The sequence below is a fragment of the Taurulus bubalis genome (assembly GCF_910589615.1).
Source record: "Taurulus bubalis genome assembly, chromosome: 16".
NCBI lineage: Eukaryota > Metazoa > Chordata > Actinopteri > Perciformes > Cottidae > Taurulus > Taurulus bubalis.
This window is the reverse complement of record NC_136604.1, coordinates 19,785,703-19,803,464: the sequence shown is the minus strand read 5'-3', so window position 1 is coordinate 19,803,464 and position 17,762 is coordinate 19,785,703. Positions and strand designations below refer to the sequence as shown.

The following is a 17,762-nucleotide window of genomic DNA, read 5'->3' as shown; positions in this document are numbered from 1 at the left end:
ACATCTTCATTGATGTGTTTTATGTTATTTTCTACAAAGAACATAATATTAGAGTTTACCAGCACCACAAACTTCTTCAAAGTGACCATAAAGTTGAGTCAATACTCCAGAACCCAGATGTACGATGCCTCCATGAAGGTATGAGTTATTGCAGGTCTGTTGTAGACCGCATTGATTTAGTTCTAGTGTTTTTTTTAACCTTTTTTTCCTTGGATTGCCTCAAAGCTGACGCTGTGCACGTGTTGGCTGCAGAAATGCGTGTTAAGGCGTCGCCGCACACGGAGCCCTCTGCATTACAGGGATTTGAGCGTCCTTGTTTAAGATTCAGCCGTAATAGGACAGAGGTCTTCAGGTCTCCTCACCTCCATTTCTCTCCTAGCTCCTGGCTTCCTCACTTCATCTGGCCAATTTCCTCTCTTCTAATTCCTGTTTTAAAAAGGAATATAGTCTGACCTTCTCCTCGACCTCAAAGCCCCTTCATCGCGTTCCTTCTCCGCTCTTTCTCGTCGCTCGCGCTCTGCCCCGCTTTCATTTCTGCCTCGCTCGCCTCTGCGCCGCCTCCTTCAAAACCGTGGAACCTCTCCACCGCCGAGTCTGTGGGCTTATAAATATTAATAATTATGAATACTGCTCCTGCGCCACAGAGACTTAACTTTGTGTGCGCTTGTGTGTTTGTGTGTGTGTGGATTCAGATGACTGGGGAAGTAAACACATACAATACTGCGTGTTTATCTCGGCCCCGGCGCCGCTCTCCTCATGAGGTCATTTCTGCGATACTGTTTCAATGTTTTAATTAGCCGAGCAATAATTGGGGGCCCTGAATTAAGGAGATAAGACGTGGTCCAAACGGCAGCTCTGAATTCAGTTGTTATGGTGACATTATGGGATGCGGTTTTCGCTGAACACATTTGATGCTATCCACCACTCTAATGCATTAACAAAATCACATTAATAATGTGGTGTTAGTGCGCTCATGAACTTATTTGCATGACGACAGTTTTGCTTTCTGCGCCTGGAAGATTACCAAATTGTTCCATCGTTGCTCATCAAACGTCTTGATTCGGCTCAACTGATGCTTCCAGCACACATAGTCACATATACACTTTAATGTCGCCACATAGTACCATGAGTGAAACGCATTGTTACAACAACATGACTTGTACGGTCACCGAAACCAGGAAATCAAACGGGCTTCTGGGCTTAATTAGCGACCGTATTATGAATACACTCTGATGTTTTGGGTTCTTTTTTCAGAATTCATTATCTCCTCTGCTGTCCGTGTCCGGGCTGAGCTCCTCTAACTATGCTCTTCACCGACAGTGCAGCAAAACAGCCAATACTTAATCAATACACCTGTTCCACGAGCATAAAAGCAGAGAAAAGCACATTTTCTCTTACTCTAATCCACCGGTGCAATGTTGTACACAAGCACTGTGCAGCACGAGCTCGTCTAAGAGTGAACTTTTACGAGACGAGCTGAAAAAAGCTGTTTATCTTAGTTTGCCACATATCTTAAAACCCTTGTTAGCTCATTGTGGCTAAGAGGAGCATGGCCCCCCGTCAAGGAGTATTGATCGTAGTAGTAAAATCGATAAAATCCTAGCATACTCCTCCTTGACGACTGGTGGTTATTTTACGGGTTATTAAGTTCAGAAACTATTTCTCTGAAACCGGCAGTCAAGTCCAGTGAAGACTAGCTATTATTTATTATTTTAAACTTTTATCAACACAACAAAGAAGCGTATTTTTTTGAACTTTTCTTTTAACTTTTTTACAATACAGAATATGTTTGCAACCTAAAGCATCATAAAACATTGTGAGACCTCTACAGCCACACACAGAATGAACATTAATGTATTGCAGGGATTCAGACATATGCAGTCATATTGCAGCAGAAACAAATATTTTATCAGCGTAGATATGAACAAGTAATTAATTCAGGCCATGTTGTACTGAAAATTAATTAAACCGTAGCAAGATGTTCCATTTTATTGTCTGAGTACTGACTCTACTTCCAATGCAATGACATCAGGGGTGAGACTGTTGATGATTGTGCCAGGTTTCTTTTTTTTTTTAAACATTGACAATATTTTTAAAAACCTTTTTAGTAGAACAATTTACCTGAAGTTATTCACAATTAGTGCATTAAAAAAAATACACTAATTGTCTTCAGTCAAGCACTGATCTTAAATGCACAAAAACAAATATTGAAGAACGATGCCTGTCATTGTTGTAGAGACTGAACATAGCAACACAATACATATATATATATATATATATATATATATATATATATATATATATATATATATATATATATATATATCTCTATCTCTCTTCATACTTAACCATTGCCAACAAATCGGTAGTCTCAAATTGATGGATTTCGTCACAGCACCAAGGAATGGGTGGTAAATGGACTGCATTTATATGGCGCTTTTATTGGAATTACTTTACAATCTGTCTCTCATTCAAGCGTTCACACACACCGGACCTTGTACCAATGGCACTGAGTTACGATGCAAGTCACTTGGTCTAACCATTGGGAGACTTTTCTTTGGGTTCCATATCTTTCTCAAGAAAACTAGACACCGAGAAAGGAGCTGCTGCCAAGCCTGCTATTAGTGAACCACTCACACCACCACCTGGAGAAGATGTGGTTATAATTCAGCATTTATTTTGAGTGGAAGCTGTGAAAGTAAAGAATTAAACTTTATTTGAAGGTAAAAGTGGCCCAGAGGATATGGACACATGGCAACAGTCTTTTTTGCAAAATATGAATTGCATAAAGTACATTTTGAGACATTTGCTTACTTGTTTTCTTGTCGAAAGTTAGATTAGATGTTTATATGCTAAATATGAAGCCAGCAGGGGTTTAGCTTGGTTTAGAACATAACTCGAGGGGAAACTACACATTGTAATTTTTACATTTCAGTTTGTATATGAAAAAAAATACATTATCTTGTGATAATGACCTACATTGTCAGATAGTCAATGTAGGTCATGTGTAATTAGTTTTTAGGTTTTTTTCTTGCATAGCAGCTACGTTTGTCATGTGACCGGTAACTTTGACTTGGACACGAACGGCGGTCTCCTGAGTGAAAGTCATGTTTGTTTTCTCCAACGTCCGCGGCGGCCCGCCTCTTCACACACACACACACACACACACACACACACACACACACACACACACACACACACACACACACACACACACACACATATACACACACTATTATTTCTTCTGTCTGTTCCTCTTTCACGCCTTCTCTTTTTCCAGCTCCACAGCCTGAGGATAGATGATGGCTCACAGCTTGTGTTGTGTGTGTGTGTGTGTGTGTGTGTGTGTGTGTGTCGGAGTCTCTCTGATGTGTTTGCTGCGGGTACATTGTGTTACATCAGCGCCGCTCTATATTTAATATAACTGTAAGCACAGATGACTTGCAGCCACCACATGACCACGATTCAGATTTGACTGCTCTGCTGAACCGAAGGTGGAGAATTAGTGTTGCTTCGCGCCTGTCAAGAGGTTGAGTGATATCGCATATCAATCGTGGAATTATTCACTAATTATATGCTATGTATGGATCAATCTGTATCTCTATGTGGAGAACGCCAATCCACTGTAATGCTGCCTGGCAGTTCTGCACTCGATGTCCTTTGTGTTTCAGCTGAGGCAGAAGGGGCAAAGCAGACAAAAGCCACAGGAAACATTCAGAGCCAGCCGAGCCTCATTGATTTAATCCTGAGAAGAGTTTGTCCCTCACTTTGAGTCCGGCCTGAGAACACGACGCCCTAACTTAGGATCAGAAGGGAGTGACGTCATCACTCGGGACTAATGGGCCTTGACTTGGCGAGCTTTATCGTATTAAATGGCGTGAGCGCCGTACCCCGTTGACGGTGCTACCGCCGACGTTAACGTTGTCTTTGAAGACGTGGCGTGTGCTACAGGAAATGTCTGCCTCCAAAACCAAGTAAAGACACACATTGTGCCCATCTAACAATATTAATTAAAGGACTCGGGTGGAGAAGAAGATTCAAGCTCCTTTTTTAATTGAAGAGACGGGGAGGATTGTTTCTTCTTCTCATTGTTTGTCCTCATTCAAGTGAGATAATCCACTGCTGTGCTACTAGTGTAGTTTGTTTTAAATGACTTAACTTGCAACACAAACGCCATCTTTTAGCTCCGAAGAACACTTTTTAAAAGTAATGACTTGTGATATGTTCACGTTAGATTTCTGCTTCACGTCAATAATGTTATATTTCAACCTATAGCCATTTCATGAAAGGTATTATATTTACTGTTCTAAAAATCTGGAGTCTGGTTCGTATTTTCTCGACAGGGAAAAAAAAAAAAAACACAACAACCTTGTTGCCAATATGGCTGCTTATCGTAACCCAAGTACTTTTGAGTACCAACCAAAATGTGTCCATAATACTTTGTATTTAAAAGTTCCACGTGTTGAAAGCTGACATTGATTGTCTGGTCAAATTTGCATTTAAAAAATCTAGATTTTGAATCGAAAACTTAATTTTTTTTTTATCGTGCACAGCAGGATGAAATTACATTGCATCTGGCCGATGAGTGTAATACAAAAATGAAGTGCTAACAAGAGTACTAGTAATAAGTTAATCATGTAAACATTGTGCGTCTTTGGCTCAATAGCTATCAGATCTCCAAAAGCCTACTTTGAGTCACAGAGGGCTTCAATACAGATAATAAACTATATTATTTTTTGCTGCTTTACTCCCACTCTGGCGCATCTTGATTTTATCCGTTGAGCTATCCATTTTGTATTATTTTTCCCCAAGTAAGATATCACAACATATATTGTATTGTTTGCAATAGTAATTTTGAAACATACCCTACGTTATTTGCAAATTGAAGTGGTGTTTTTCCACTTCCAGGATTTTCAGCTAGTTGGGGAATAGATGGATAGATACTGAGCCGTTAACATGAGCGGCGATAGCCACCAAAGATAAGGGGGCAACCTGCAGAAACCCAATTAACAGAAAACCAAAAGGAAAGAAAGACTTGTTTCCAGGCACCCCGACGGTCTCTGATAATGTGCGGAAGTTCTGAGGTCTCCATGTTATATTCAAGTTAAGGGTAACATTAGTAGCCGTAAAATGAGAATAAAAAAACCTGTTCGCATATTAATAGCTTTTGCATTGTTGTCTCAAGTCAAATGTCACGTGACTCTCTGCATGCCAGACATGTGTTACTGATGAACAAAGCAGCTGTTGATGGATGACTTTCATGCAGCTTCCAGTTGTCCTCGACTAGCTTTCTGTAATGACGGAAATCCTCCGTTCAGGTCTCTGTATATCACCGACCCGTTCCTCTCCCCCTCTCCGTACGACAGACAGAAGCTTAATGACGCTCTCCGTCTCGGCGCTACGTGTCGGCTCGGTATATTAGTTTTGAAAGAGGCGCTGCACGTTTGCGCTGTAATGTCTTGATTTGCTGCTGAATTGGTTGTTTAACAAATTCATTTAGAAATTAATGGAGTATTTGATGCCCGGAAATAACCCCGAAGCTGCAGTATGTGTCAAAGTGGTTTAACTCGCGTTGTAAAACACGTAATTGTACATTCAGCTCAGGGCAAGCAGGGATTGATATTTTATATGTATTCTTCCTTTCACAGGATATTATAACAGGGTGCTAATGTTGACACTGTAACAAGTCATATTTTCCATATCTTCTCAATATGTCTTCCAGGAAAAAGGCCCGTAAACGTGAGCATGACTGATAATGCAGAGATGCACACATATGACATACAGACCTGTGCAATCAGTGTTGGGGAGTCAATAATTACATGTAATTAAACTCCTAGTTGTACTGCATTTCACAGTAGCTTGCTGGTAGTTCACTTGCTATATCTGCACAGTGATTTAAGTAGTTAAATTGCTTTTTTTCTATTATATTTTACTACTTAAACTACAAAGGATCTTGCGCTACAAAAGGAAAAGAAAGATTTGTATTTATTTGTTATTTTACAATTGCTTCTCTACTGTAATTGAACCTTTGACCAGCCCTGTCTCCATTTTCTTTAATTGCACCACCCCCATTGTCACCACCATTGACCTTTCACCTCTGTGTAGTGCATGCATGTGGATTATCATGGATAAACTTCCCCAAATCTCAGCCGGAGGAAGAATCACCATGGCCGTACCATCAGCTTCCCTATGAGTATTAGGTTTGAATTAGTCTTTTTATTGGTTGATTGTGTGCACGGATTTGCAAAAATGAACAAAATGGTTTTTATTTCTACGTAAAAACAAATGACGAAAAAGCGAGGAATGCAGCGATCTGACCGCTGATGGAAACCTTGACTCCTCCCTATTCTCCCTGAAGACGGTTAGACAGAGAACTAGACGGATACTGATTGGAAGGAGGGTATAAAGAGTGAGGGGGGGTGGGGGGGGGGGCGATTGTGACTTGTGAGCAATGCCATCGTTAATCACAGCCCCCATTACTCACACAGTCTCGGTGCCACGGGACACAACAAGTCACGGGTATCTTCTGAAACCGTCTGCGCACCGTAATGAAAGACGCAGTTCATAAAGTCTGAAAGCGTTGTCTGGATTTTTTTTGGGGGGTGGGGGGGCTCTCCCTTTCTGCTACTCTGAGTGTCCGTCTAGATGCCCATCTAATCTGTTTAGCAGCAGGACACAGAGAATGGGGCAATAACAAGAGGAGATTGTTGTCACCGGGGCAGTGACGGCAATCTCTGTGGGTGAAGTTTGCCACAGTTTATGCGCTGTGCGTCCCGAAAGACGAAAAGCTTGACAATCGTGAGTGAAACCTGCTGAAATCGAATCAATCGCAGCCGCTGCAGATCATACCGCCAGACATGTTTACCAAGGCGGACTGTTGTTATTTATCAAATAGAAGAAAGACGCCTGTTCGCTCTATTCACATTTTACTTTCTGTGGCCGCATCCGAAAGAAATAGCTGGGATCTAATAAGGGAACGAGTAGAGCTTATGCTTTTCATTTTTTATGCCTATTATTGGAAAACACGCCGCTATTTCCAATTTCCCCTCTTTTTATGTTTCATCATTTTTCCTTCTGATCTGCTCTAGTTTGCTGTATTAATTTGCTGTTGAGACAATCTCCACACTTCCTCCTTGTTTACCTGTTGTCAGGGTTAAGCTTTTGCATAATCCACATTTTGACGGCACAGCCGTCTTTTTTTCTCTCCTACAGAAAATGCTCCTCCAGCTGGCTCTATTTTACCTCTCTGGCGTGTGGTTGTTACAGCTTGATAGACTGTGAATGTGTCTGTCTTTTTCGTGAAGCCAATCGCCTGAGCTGCTGCGGCATCGGGCCGATAATGTCCCCCCTCTTGTGGGAAATTGCAGGGCTTTGGATTCCGCTGACGTCAGAGAGCGATATGACTCCTTTGACGTCAGAGTCTGGGCTCTGGGCGTCACTTTTTGAGTATTGTCTGAGTGGGTTGAGAGCAGCAGCCCCCGTGGTTGTGCCGTATGCAGCTGCTGGTAGTGCAGCTGCTCCTGTGTCCACACGGCTTCTCTCAAGGTCACAAATATAACATCGCTCAGATTTTTCTTCACATGCTTATGATGGCAGCACTGCAAGTATGCTGTTTACAAGACTAAGTGAATACAATATATTTCGATAATAATAGTGCAAGTAATCATAATGATGAAAATACTTATTTAGAACACATGGTAAAAAACACATATTTACATACACACATTCAAATACAAGTATATGCATACATACATATATGCGTGGTTCATAGACAAGACTTGAAGAGCACACACAACCAAAATGAATAAAACTAAACAAACAGATGATATTCATAAAATGTCTAACCTATAGAAATCAGAATGCGAAACCGAAAGTTTGTCACAGTTGTGGCACATTTCCTGTGAAGAAGGAAGTTCATGTTGAAAATATATATATATATATATATATATATATATATATATATATATATATATATATATATATATATATATATATATATATATATATATATATATATATGCAATTATAGTTTAGCGAACACAAATTAACATGCCGTTCATGTCACGTCCAAAACTGCCGCTAGAGGTACATAGAGCCTCATAGTTCGTAGCTTAGGAGCACTGACTGTTGAAAGAAACAAAAACCTCCCTAGATACCAAGTATGGCTATTTCTGCAGCACCGTGGATTCTCTTATTGCTTGTGTAGAAATCCAAAGCATAACAGGTCTGTTGATGCCAAGCTATGATTCCTTAGCAATCATTGAACAATCACCGTTCAGGGATGGTGTCTAGAAAAAGGGTCAATGAGTGTATTCTGCCTCTCATAGTCATACATTGCAATAGAGAAAGATCCAATTGTATACGCATTCAATGCATTTAAACACAGAGTAAATGATATAGCAATAACATGCTCCTGCCTTTGATTGAAAGTATGAAGTCTGGTGCTGTTTCCTGGGGATCGTCAAGTAATTGTGAAGAGCGTGCCACTTCTGGGAAATGCAGGTAAATCACCAACTAATAAGGGGGGGGGAGGGAAGAAGGAAAAAAAGTAATTAAAATACTGCGCCACAACAAAATATCCCCTGTTGACGTCTCACAACGAGGGGCGGTTTCACGCTCCGCTAGCTGCTGTTCAGCGACGCCCTCTTGGCTCCGCTCTGACCGTGATGCCTTTATGTCGTTTCAGACGGGATCAGCGTGACGGGCCTGCCGATCTCCAGCCCGCTGCGACAGCTCCTCAAACCCCGGCCGGAGAACAAGTCGCTCGGCAGTGAGTCCGGCAAGGGAGAGTACAGCCACATCAAGGTGAATGAAGCATTGCATAACCTGTAAGGTGCATATCGCCCCATTGTTTTTTCTTTTTTTCTGTCTTGTAGCATTGGGATAATTAATTCTCACGCTGGTGCAGTCTCGCTGCACCTATTCTGCAGATAATGAATATCTCAGTTTGGGTTTTTTAACCCTCTCTGCTGATGCTGCTCTCCCTCTTCATGCCAAGAACACCCTGTGCAGTGTGTGCATGTCTTTGCAAAAAAAGCTGAGGTAAAACTATACGGCATTGTCTCCACCAAATTGCTGCTTCTGCTATAAAAAGAACAGATAGTTTTTTGGCTGGTGTCTCACCTTGGCTGCAGATGCACCCTGCTCTTTGAATAAGGACTCAGAGCTCCAACATAGAAATGAGAAGGGAACAAAAAAGAAAAAACCTTTGCACTCTTTGCAGATTCACACAAAAAAAAAGCCTGTAAAGTTGAAAAATAGATAGCGGGACAGGGAATGGAAGAAGGCGAGGTGAAGACGGATGCAGTAAAGAGAGATGATCAGCAGGGAAGGAGTTTTGTTGAGGACTTTTGGATGTCGGAGGGGTAGAAATGGGCGGACTGGTAGTCGACCTGCTGTGGGTCATCTGTAGCACAACGGTGACAAAAAACTGCCAGTGATGTGTCTCCAGCGTGTTGCCTTTTAAAAAGAAAGAAAGAAAAAGTAACTCCTCTCTCTCCTCTGTGAATCATCAGGAGAGAAAACAACATTGGTAGCTAACGTTGAGGTGTGCTTCCAGACAGTCAACTTTTCTTTTGACTTTCTTAAGAAAAGTTTGACAGGGGGATGACTAATGGTCTATAGAGAATACGGGAGGATGTCGGCTGTTCAGTCAAAGAAGTGCAAGCATCTGTTCGGCCAAAATACACAAAAAACAATTATCTATCATCCAATTTGTTTCCCTCTTGGTTCCCTTGTTGGGCTTTCTTAGCCATGACAATATTGTTCTATGTTTTAATATTTTTGGTGTGGGCCTCTGGGCCTTTTCTTTGTCAGTATAGCCCTCGATTTCAATAAAAAAAATGGTAAAATGAACCTCAAGAGAATCATATGAATAAATGAAAAGGCCTTGATGCAATCAACACATTTATGTGGTTCTTTTATGCATTTAAAAAACCTAAAACCATTTTTTTTCCATTGCAAAATATCAACCATCTTTTGTAGAAATCTAGATAGCCTCATTTTAAAAGTAACACAAATATGTTTTACCGTTAATGGTGTGAGTGGAAATGTTTTCAAACGGAGGGGAAATACAGTAAAAGCGTGTGCTTGTGTGCATAGTTAAAGGAGAATTACAGCTTTTGCACACTGGTTCGGACGGGAAGGGGGAGGCCTTGATGAAAATAAAGTTGATTTAAGTTCTCGAGTTTCATCAATTCACTCCACGACTGCAGAGGCTCGCGATGTGCCGAGCTTTACTTTGAGCTTCTAGGGAGAAAGTATGTGAGCCGCGCAGACAGAACGCACCTGGATTACTGTCGATACAGAGGAAAAACTCTCCTTCGTTTCGGTAATATTTCCTCAACAGATTTATGAACGTTAATCCTTGATGGGTATCAGAGACTCTGACCACTGTGAAGAGCAAATCCAGCCGTGTGTGTGTGTGTGTGTGTGTTGTATGTACTGTACTGACAAATCCTCCTCATGCTGAACAGCAACACAACAGGTAAAAAGCACAATCCTCTCCCCTTTGGATGCTTTGCATAACCACTACCTTTTCAGCAAGGAAGGGAAGAAGCAGCAGCCATTGTTAAGGGCAAGTTGGGCATTTTAATCAGTGGTTAGGCTTATTAGCGGCAGCGTTTGACTGGCAGCTCTGACTTTCATAGAAGAGTTCAGGTGTTGGAACCATAGTTAAAGTAAAGCCAATTACACCAAGGCTCTTGTCCTGCGAGCAGCTCGCTTAAAAGCAGTTTTTTTTGATGACGTGCGCTCCTTCGCCTTTTCATTTCTGTAGCTGTTGGCCATAGAGTACAGACACCGGGGTGATTCATTTCACTGTGTGCTCCACAGCAGCCTTGCCACAGATTTGACTGCTTTCTGCCGTGAATGTATTCTTGGGTTTTCCGGCTGAATGAGTCATTGTTGTTATGGGCGGTATTGTTTTTTTTTTAGCGGTTTCACTCAAACCCACAGTGTACAAACACTGTATGATCGACGCGATATTAGACGGATTCGCCAGTCAATCGCCATAAAATGATCCATCTTTGGACCTCGTTTGTGAAAGCCCCCTAAAGCCATGAAGGTTGGGAGTTTGTCGTGTGACATTTGAGACCGTCCTGCAGGAGACGGAAATCGGCGTCCCTCCACAGAATTTCAATTAAAGGCCACCTTTTTAAAAAATTGACTTTAACCGTTAAACGTCAGTGAGTGAGCCTGGAAGTTGTCGCTAACCTTCGAGGCTAACCCCCATCAATTTTTATCAGCAGGTGGCAAGCAAGACACAGGAAAGCACTGTGCCACTTATCTTACACCTTTTCACACATTTTCCTTGTACAAAAAAAAAATCTTTAAAAAAAAATTCTCTATTTTTTTTAAAAAATTCCCCTTGATGCTTGGGCTCGCCGGGGAGTCAACTTAGACCGAACCAGCTGTCCGCAGTAATTCTAAAAACTCTGGCATTGTACGTAAAAAAAAAAATTGCCGCTGAACGCAATCGTCCAATATCAACCCTCTTGTCTCCTGGCTGGTTGCTACTGGACGGCTGATTAGTCAGTGCCAGCAACACTTTTCCTTCCAAATTTCTTCGTTCTCTCACCTGTCTGAGTCTCTAGTGCTGATATGTGGCTCGCCGACATCGGCGTGAACCGTTCAAGCTCTCTTATTGCCGCCTTTTTTTCCGAGCCGTGTCGCTGCATACGTTAGGGTGCTTTTCGTACAAGCAATGCCACGAGTGGTGTGTGGGTCTTGATTTTTCTCTCTGTGTGTGCGTGATAGAACGAGAGAGAATGTATATTAGCTGCTAATAACTGATTTTGGCCTCGTGGGACGGATGGACAGATGCATAGGAAATTGAAAACCTTCCTGCCAAACTGGCAGGCAGCAGCAGCAACGGGGTGGTCCCGCGCATGTCGTTGGACAATCAAATGGGAATCTGGCTATTTTTCACCCCCGAAACCAAAAGTGTTCATGAGTATTGCTCAGGCTTGATTTTCAACAGACCTTTTTCTATATATTGTTGTATCTACGCGGCTATTTTGGCACCGGCAGTCATTGGGATGTACACTCGAGCTCGCCGACTGAGCAAGCGCAATCAATCACGACTGATCTGTAATCGGCACAGGAGGAGTCAACATGTTTATCCCGCCGACCTTTCATCGCTCAATCTTCGCACCCGTTTATTTTCTTCTTTTTACCCCAGTGGACTCGGGATCGCCTGCGGGCTTTTGACGAATGCGTGTGCTGTCAGGGTACGATCTGGAGGTCTGGCCGCTCACGCGTGCCGGTTTTGCACGGCTTCACGCCTCATTCCCACCCGCCTGTCCTCAGTGGGAGCGCCGTGGCGATTTGATTGTGTGTCTGCAAGGAGCCGTGATCGTCCGTGCACGTGACTGAAACGGCCACTTCAGAGGATAATGCATGGGGTGACATGTGAGGGGTGACATGAGTGGCAGGCTGGGAGTCAGAGAAAGGAAAGGGGGGCACAGGAATCCCACCGTTGGGACTGGCCTCAGGTCAGCGTGATGCCGCATGGTGCTCTCTCTTTTTAGCCCGTCTCCACAGGACAGACGTCATCGAGGGCATTTCAGGTGCATCTTTACCACCGCCTTGGAAACCGTCCCCGAAAACTATTTTGACAGTTCTCAGCGTTATCCTTTACTTCATTACCTACGGTCATCTATCGTGGCAATTCACATACAAACACACAATTTGAATGATTATGACATTGGGTGAACTGTGTTTTTATTTAGATTCTTGCTTTGATGAGAGAGAATCTTTGCATTGGTAGCGTTCATTTTATAGCTGCGTCTAGCTAACGTTGAACTGGTCGCTATTCCCTCAAACAGCTGTTTAAAACTTATTTTTACATTGAATTTGAACACATCGCGACACCGTTATAATTCACCTTCGCCCCAAAACCCATTTTTACTGAGGAGGATGCATGAACGCATCGCAACGCACATCAAGGTGACCTCTGGGCGGTCAGCGCGACAACCCTGAGCAGCGTGCATGAGAACGAATTACAATATAAGCTTTATATCTCACTTGTGAATGTGACCGGCAAATAAAATATAATAATAGATATAATATGAGCTGCTGACTGGTCAAACATCTATAACTGGGAGGCTCCTCAGACACGCACTGCAATTATCTTCAAAACGCCACATGTCTGCAAAGCTGCATCCAGTGCAATAATGCCATGTTATTGCGATTTAGAGATTGGTGTGAGGATGTAGATGAATGTGTTCCTCTGAGGCTGGAGAGCAAAATGGGAACGACGGGGCTGTTGCTGTTTTTGCCTCTATCCAGCGTCACTTTTTCTTTCTTCTTTTTCTATATGACGTGCACCTCTTAACCGAGCCAAATACGAAATGAAATTGTTCCATTTTAGGTGGTCATTGGTGAGATATTACTGCAGTAATAATATCTTTAACGGCTCTCTCGGAGACGTTCAGAGGTCTTTCAGTCGGTCGTTTTCCTCTGGAACACTGAGGAATAGTTGCAAAGATTTTCTGCTTTCATATGTTTGGTATACTTGTATATTGAATATCTTTTGGATAGACGAAGTAATGTGAATAGGTCACCTTTTTTTAAAGTTTTTTGACTTTTGGTTTTACTATTTAATAACATGTAATAGACTAAAGCAATAGAAACATTGACAACAATAACTTAATTCAAGGATTAATCAATATAATCGATAATGAAATAATCATGCACTCCTGTCATGATACAGTATATATTGATAAATGATTATTTAAACCATTTCACACACAATAAAGATCTGATGCCATATGATTGCAGAAGTGCACAAAACCTGTTGACAAAGAAAACTGCAATCATTCATCATCATGTATTGATCCATTGGTAATCATAAATCGTACAATTGGAGACCTTAACAAGCCAAGTTTGGTTATATTTTTGTGCCATTATTTTCAACTAGATCTTTTATTTAAATTGTTTTTAGATCGACGCTAAACGAGTCACTGTGCACACGGCGAGATATTTACCCTAAACGCGCTGACGAGAAGATTAGATCACACTTCAGAAAAGCCGATGTAAGCATTTTCTTAACAAAGAAGAGTGCGTCTGTGGTTATGTGCAGTGAGAAAGAACCTGGCCTGCAGACAACACACACACACACACACACACACACACACACACACACACACACACACACACACACACACACACACACACACACACACACACACACACACACACTCGTGTCAGTGGAGGGGAGCATAGAGTTTCTTCAGGGCTAATCAAATCCAGTGGAGACGGAGACAGAGTCGGCTGCCTGCCTGCCAGCCGGCTGCTATTTTTAGAAGCCCAGCCTCCCGATGGCAGCTCGGCTCTGTTCACGGATACAGATCCCTGCTCGTGATACAGATATTTATAACCGCCACAGCTGTCTGCTCAAGTGTGAAACTCCGGCTTAACCACCAAATGATTTTTCTTTTTCCCTGGCTCGATTAAAACCACTGTTCCTCGTTCACCGCCAGCTTTGTCCACTTTTATGTCCTTTCCAATGAGTATCGGCTTTTGAAAGCCGATCTTTAAAGAAAAGCTGCTGATGCGTTGCCTAAAAAATAATGGCCTACGTCATTTCAAAACATATATATGACCTTAGTCAGACCTTTATACTACAGGTGGTAGAATCACATGATCTGTTCAAGTGAGGATGTATTATAGGATTTTACCAGAGGTGGGCAGCAATCAAGAGGAGGTGATTTTTGTCAAATAAATGACATGGGCCATTATTTTAGGAAGGTGACTGGCACAGAATCCTTAAAGTCTTAACTTTCCAACCAATTTGAGCACTTCCTGAGTGAAATATCTGGCTCTTGAGCTGCTAAATGCTCCACGATGTTCACCAGCTAGTCCGGTCTGCCCGCTGATTGGTGTGCAGTGGGTTCCTACAGCGTTCTTGCTGAAAATGACACACGGAGAGCGGTGGGAGGGAACCGAAACGGTGAGTTCGTTGGCTGAACAATGAGCTGAAACTACGCTCAGGGGAGCTGCAGATTCAGAGGATGATGCTCCCTACGAGCGACCCCTTTCACATTGTATCCACATCATCATTTGATGTATCGCTATTATAAACAAATCTCAATTATAGCTGCTTTTCAGATAACCGGCTACAATGAGGGTCACTCTCTGATTTTATTTGCCTGACACCATTTGAGAAAAGTGTGTTGTGCATGTAGATTGATAAATAATTCAGTTTTCTGCAACACGTCATCAATGAAACGCACATCTGTGCAGATACTTAAAAATAAATAATCGTTATATATTTGGGTACACACAAAAAGTTGGCGCCAATAAAGGACGACTCGCTCTACCCACAACAAAGCAAAACGGATACAACTAGTAGCGTCTTTATTGAATCAAATTTCTCCCCAAAGACTTCCCCTTAAATACACAAAGGTTTGATATTTCATTTGTAATCTCAGCTGCAAACACACTGCTGTTAGTTGTCCACCTAGAGAACTCCAGCAATTCGTCTTTTAATTCCTCCAAAGTTTCGTTATTGGCTGAAAAATCTGGATCAGCCTTCAGTTCAGTCGAAGTCTCACAGAATTGTGCGCAGACTTTTTTTTTTTTTTTTCAGGCATAAACTTTCAATGAGACATGCAGAATAAAATGCTTTTGATGAAATATAAAACTTTCTATTTTAATTTTAAGTTGCATTTTCTGACTGAAGTGTTTGCACACATGATGTGTTCAAGGACCGTCAGAAAGATACAAATCTGACGAATATTCTAGCTTTGGTAAACAGTGAAGTTTTGGCGATTTGATGGAGGAAACATGCTTTTCCATCCAGGTTTTGGGACTTTGCGACCCTTCACTGCAACAGAGACATTACAGAAAAAAACACTTTCCGCCTGGGTCTTTGTGAACGGGGCTTCTCGACCCCGCGCTGAAGGATCCAGCTGTGTCTTGTGACTTTTCTAGCACCTGTCAGGCGTTGACCCTGACCCTGGATAAAGGAAGAAAGCCTCAGCAGGTCCATCACAGAGCTGCTTCTCTTCTCCTCCGCCTTCTGGGAATCTTGACGCGCAGCTCCCTCGGTGAAAGATTCAGCCTTATTTAGGATAACTGTCTCCACTGACGCCGTGGGGGCAAACGGACTTAAAATTCCATCCGTCCTCTCGGGGCGGTGAGCCTGGTGTACTACGCCACTATCTGTTAATGTCTTATTTCATATTTTGGGCGTCGGGTCTCGAGTGCCTGCGTTCCTCCTCTGTGGAGAGGAGAGGCGGGGGATGGGAGATGATTAGGACTAATCAAAAGGCGTAATCATCATCGGGAACATCATCGGGAACAGCGGCACACAGAACGGCAACACACGGTCGCGGGCTGTTTGCCAACATCTTTATTCCTCCAAGCCGGTTTAATCTCGGTGCTTAATTTAACCTGGCCGCGGATCCACACGGGCCTCGCTGATTGGAAGTTTGAATTTGCAGCTGCAAAAAAAACCACAGCTGTGTCCCGTCACTTCCCACTTTAGGCCACAGCGACGTGGATCCTGTCCCTTGTGTCTAGATGTGATAGATGAAGGGAGGAAACACGAGAAATACGAAGATGGATGAGGTTTTGGGCGGGGGGGGGGGTCGCTGAGCAGTTGTCTGCCGGCTCCCGCACATCACGGGGAGTAGTTTCGATAACCCCCAAGATGTAATTATGAGCTTCATCCTTTCTCAAGCACGGCCGTCATTACACTCATGATAAGGCAAATGTATAATTCACTACTATCTGCAAAACTCACGCAAAGTGTCGAGCAGTGTGAGGCTTTTTTTCATTTTAGCGTTTTCATTATTTGCCCTGCGATTTGCATTTCCTGGAGGGAGCTAGCCGGCTACTGGATAAACGTAGCTCCTCGAAATTAAACCATCGCATCACATAGTTGTTAATATTTGAGCGAATTGTGGAAGGGCGCGCTTGATTTCCTGCGAGAGTCAGCAAACCTGCAGGCCCGCCTTGTTGGCAGAGAGTCAGAAGCAGCTAATTTTAGACCGCAGCAGGCAGGGGACACCCGTCCTGGCATCAACGCCACGCGTCCCCTCATCCGGCTCTTCAGCTCCTGGATGTACGCGACAAGTCATCGCCGTACATCTTTTCCCCTCTCACGACCCGCCGCTGCTCTTTGATGTGGCGCCGCGGGCAATCCCGTCTCTCACTGATGGCCAAATGATCCGGTCCATTAGGACCCCCCCCAACCCCCGGGGACGAACTGATAACTTTTGTATTCGTCTTCCTAATTACTGCTCATGTAAAAGATGCAGCTCTGCCCCGAGGCCTCGAGGTCTTTATGAGCTGCGGCGAGACGACGGGCCGATCGGGAGAGCAACAGTTGGTTTGGCTCGTGGCTCTTTAGACTTCAGCGAGATCTCTTCAGAGGCCTGTCCTTGTTCAGAGAAAGTACTGAGATATAGCTTTTGTATTATCGTGAATATGAACCGACAAGATATGAGATTATCTAACTGTCTGTCTGTCTTTTTTCTTTAGAACACACTACTACACACTCTACTGAGTGGCGTTTTCTCGTTTGGAAGAATGTTGTCCCACCTCGCTCTAAAATGTATGATGAGGCTGAACCTTTCATGGAAATGAGTTATTCTAGTACGAAACATTGCAGCCAAAAGTATTGCACACAATCTTAAATCAAATTTGTAGGAATCAAAGTAGTCTCTGGCCTGTTTCCGCCATGTTGGTTTATTGTGTACTTACGTTACATTGACATGTTTCTGTTGAAAGTAAAACTTGGTCAACTACTTTAT

At 42.8% G+C, this 17,762-nt stretch overlaps 1 protein-coding gene across 1 annotated transcript in view; it reads left to right on the top strand.

The window, feature by feature from the left end:
• Positions 1-17,762, top strand: part of trappc9 (trafficking protein particle complex subunit 9) — a gene marked incomplete at both ends in the record, with an annotated part of 158,179 nt that overhangs the window by 48,642 nt on the left and 91,775 nt on the right. Inside the window, one exon of the mRNA XM_079232134.1 lies at positions 8,687-8,805. Coding sequence (XP_079088260.1) covers positions 8,687-8,805 — 119 coding nt within the window. The remainder of the gene's footprint in view (positions 1-8,686; positions 8,806-17,762) is intronic.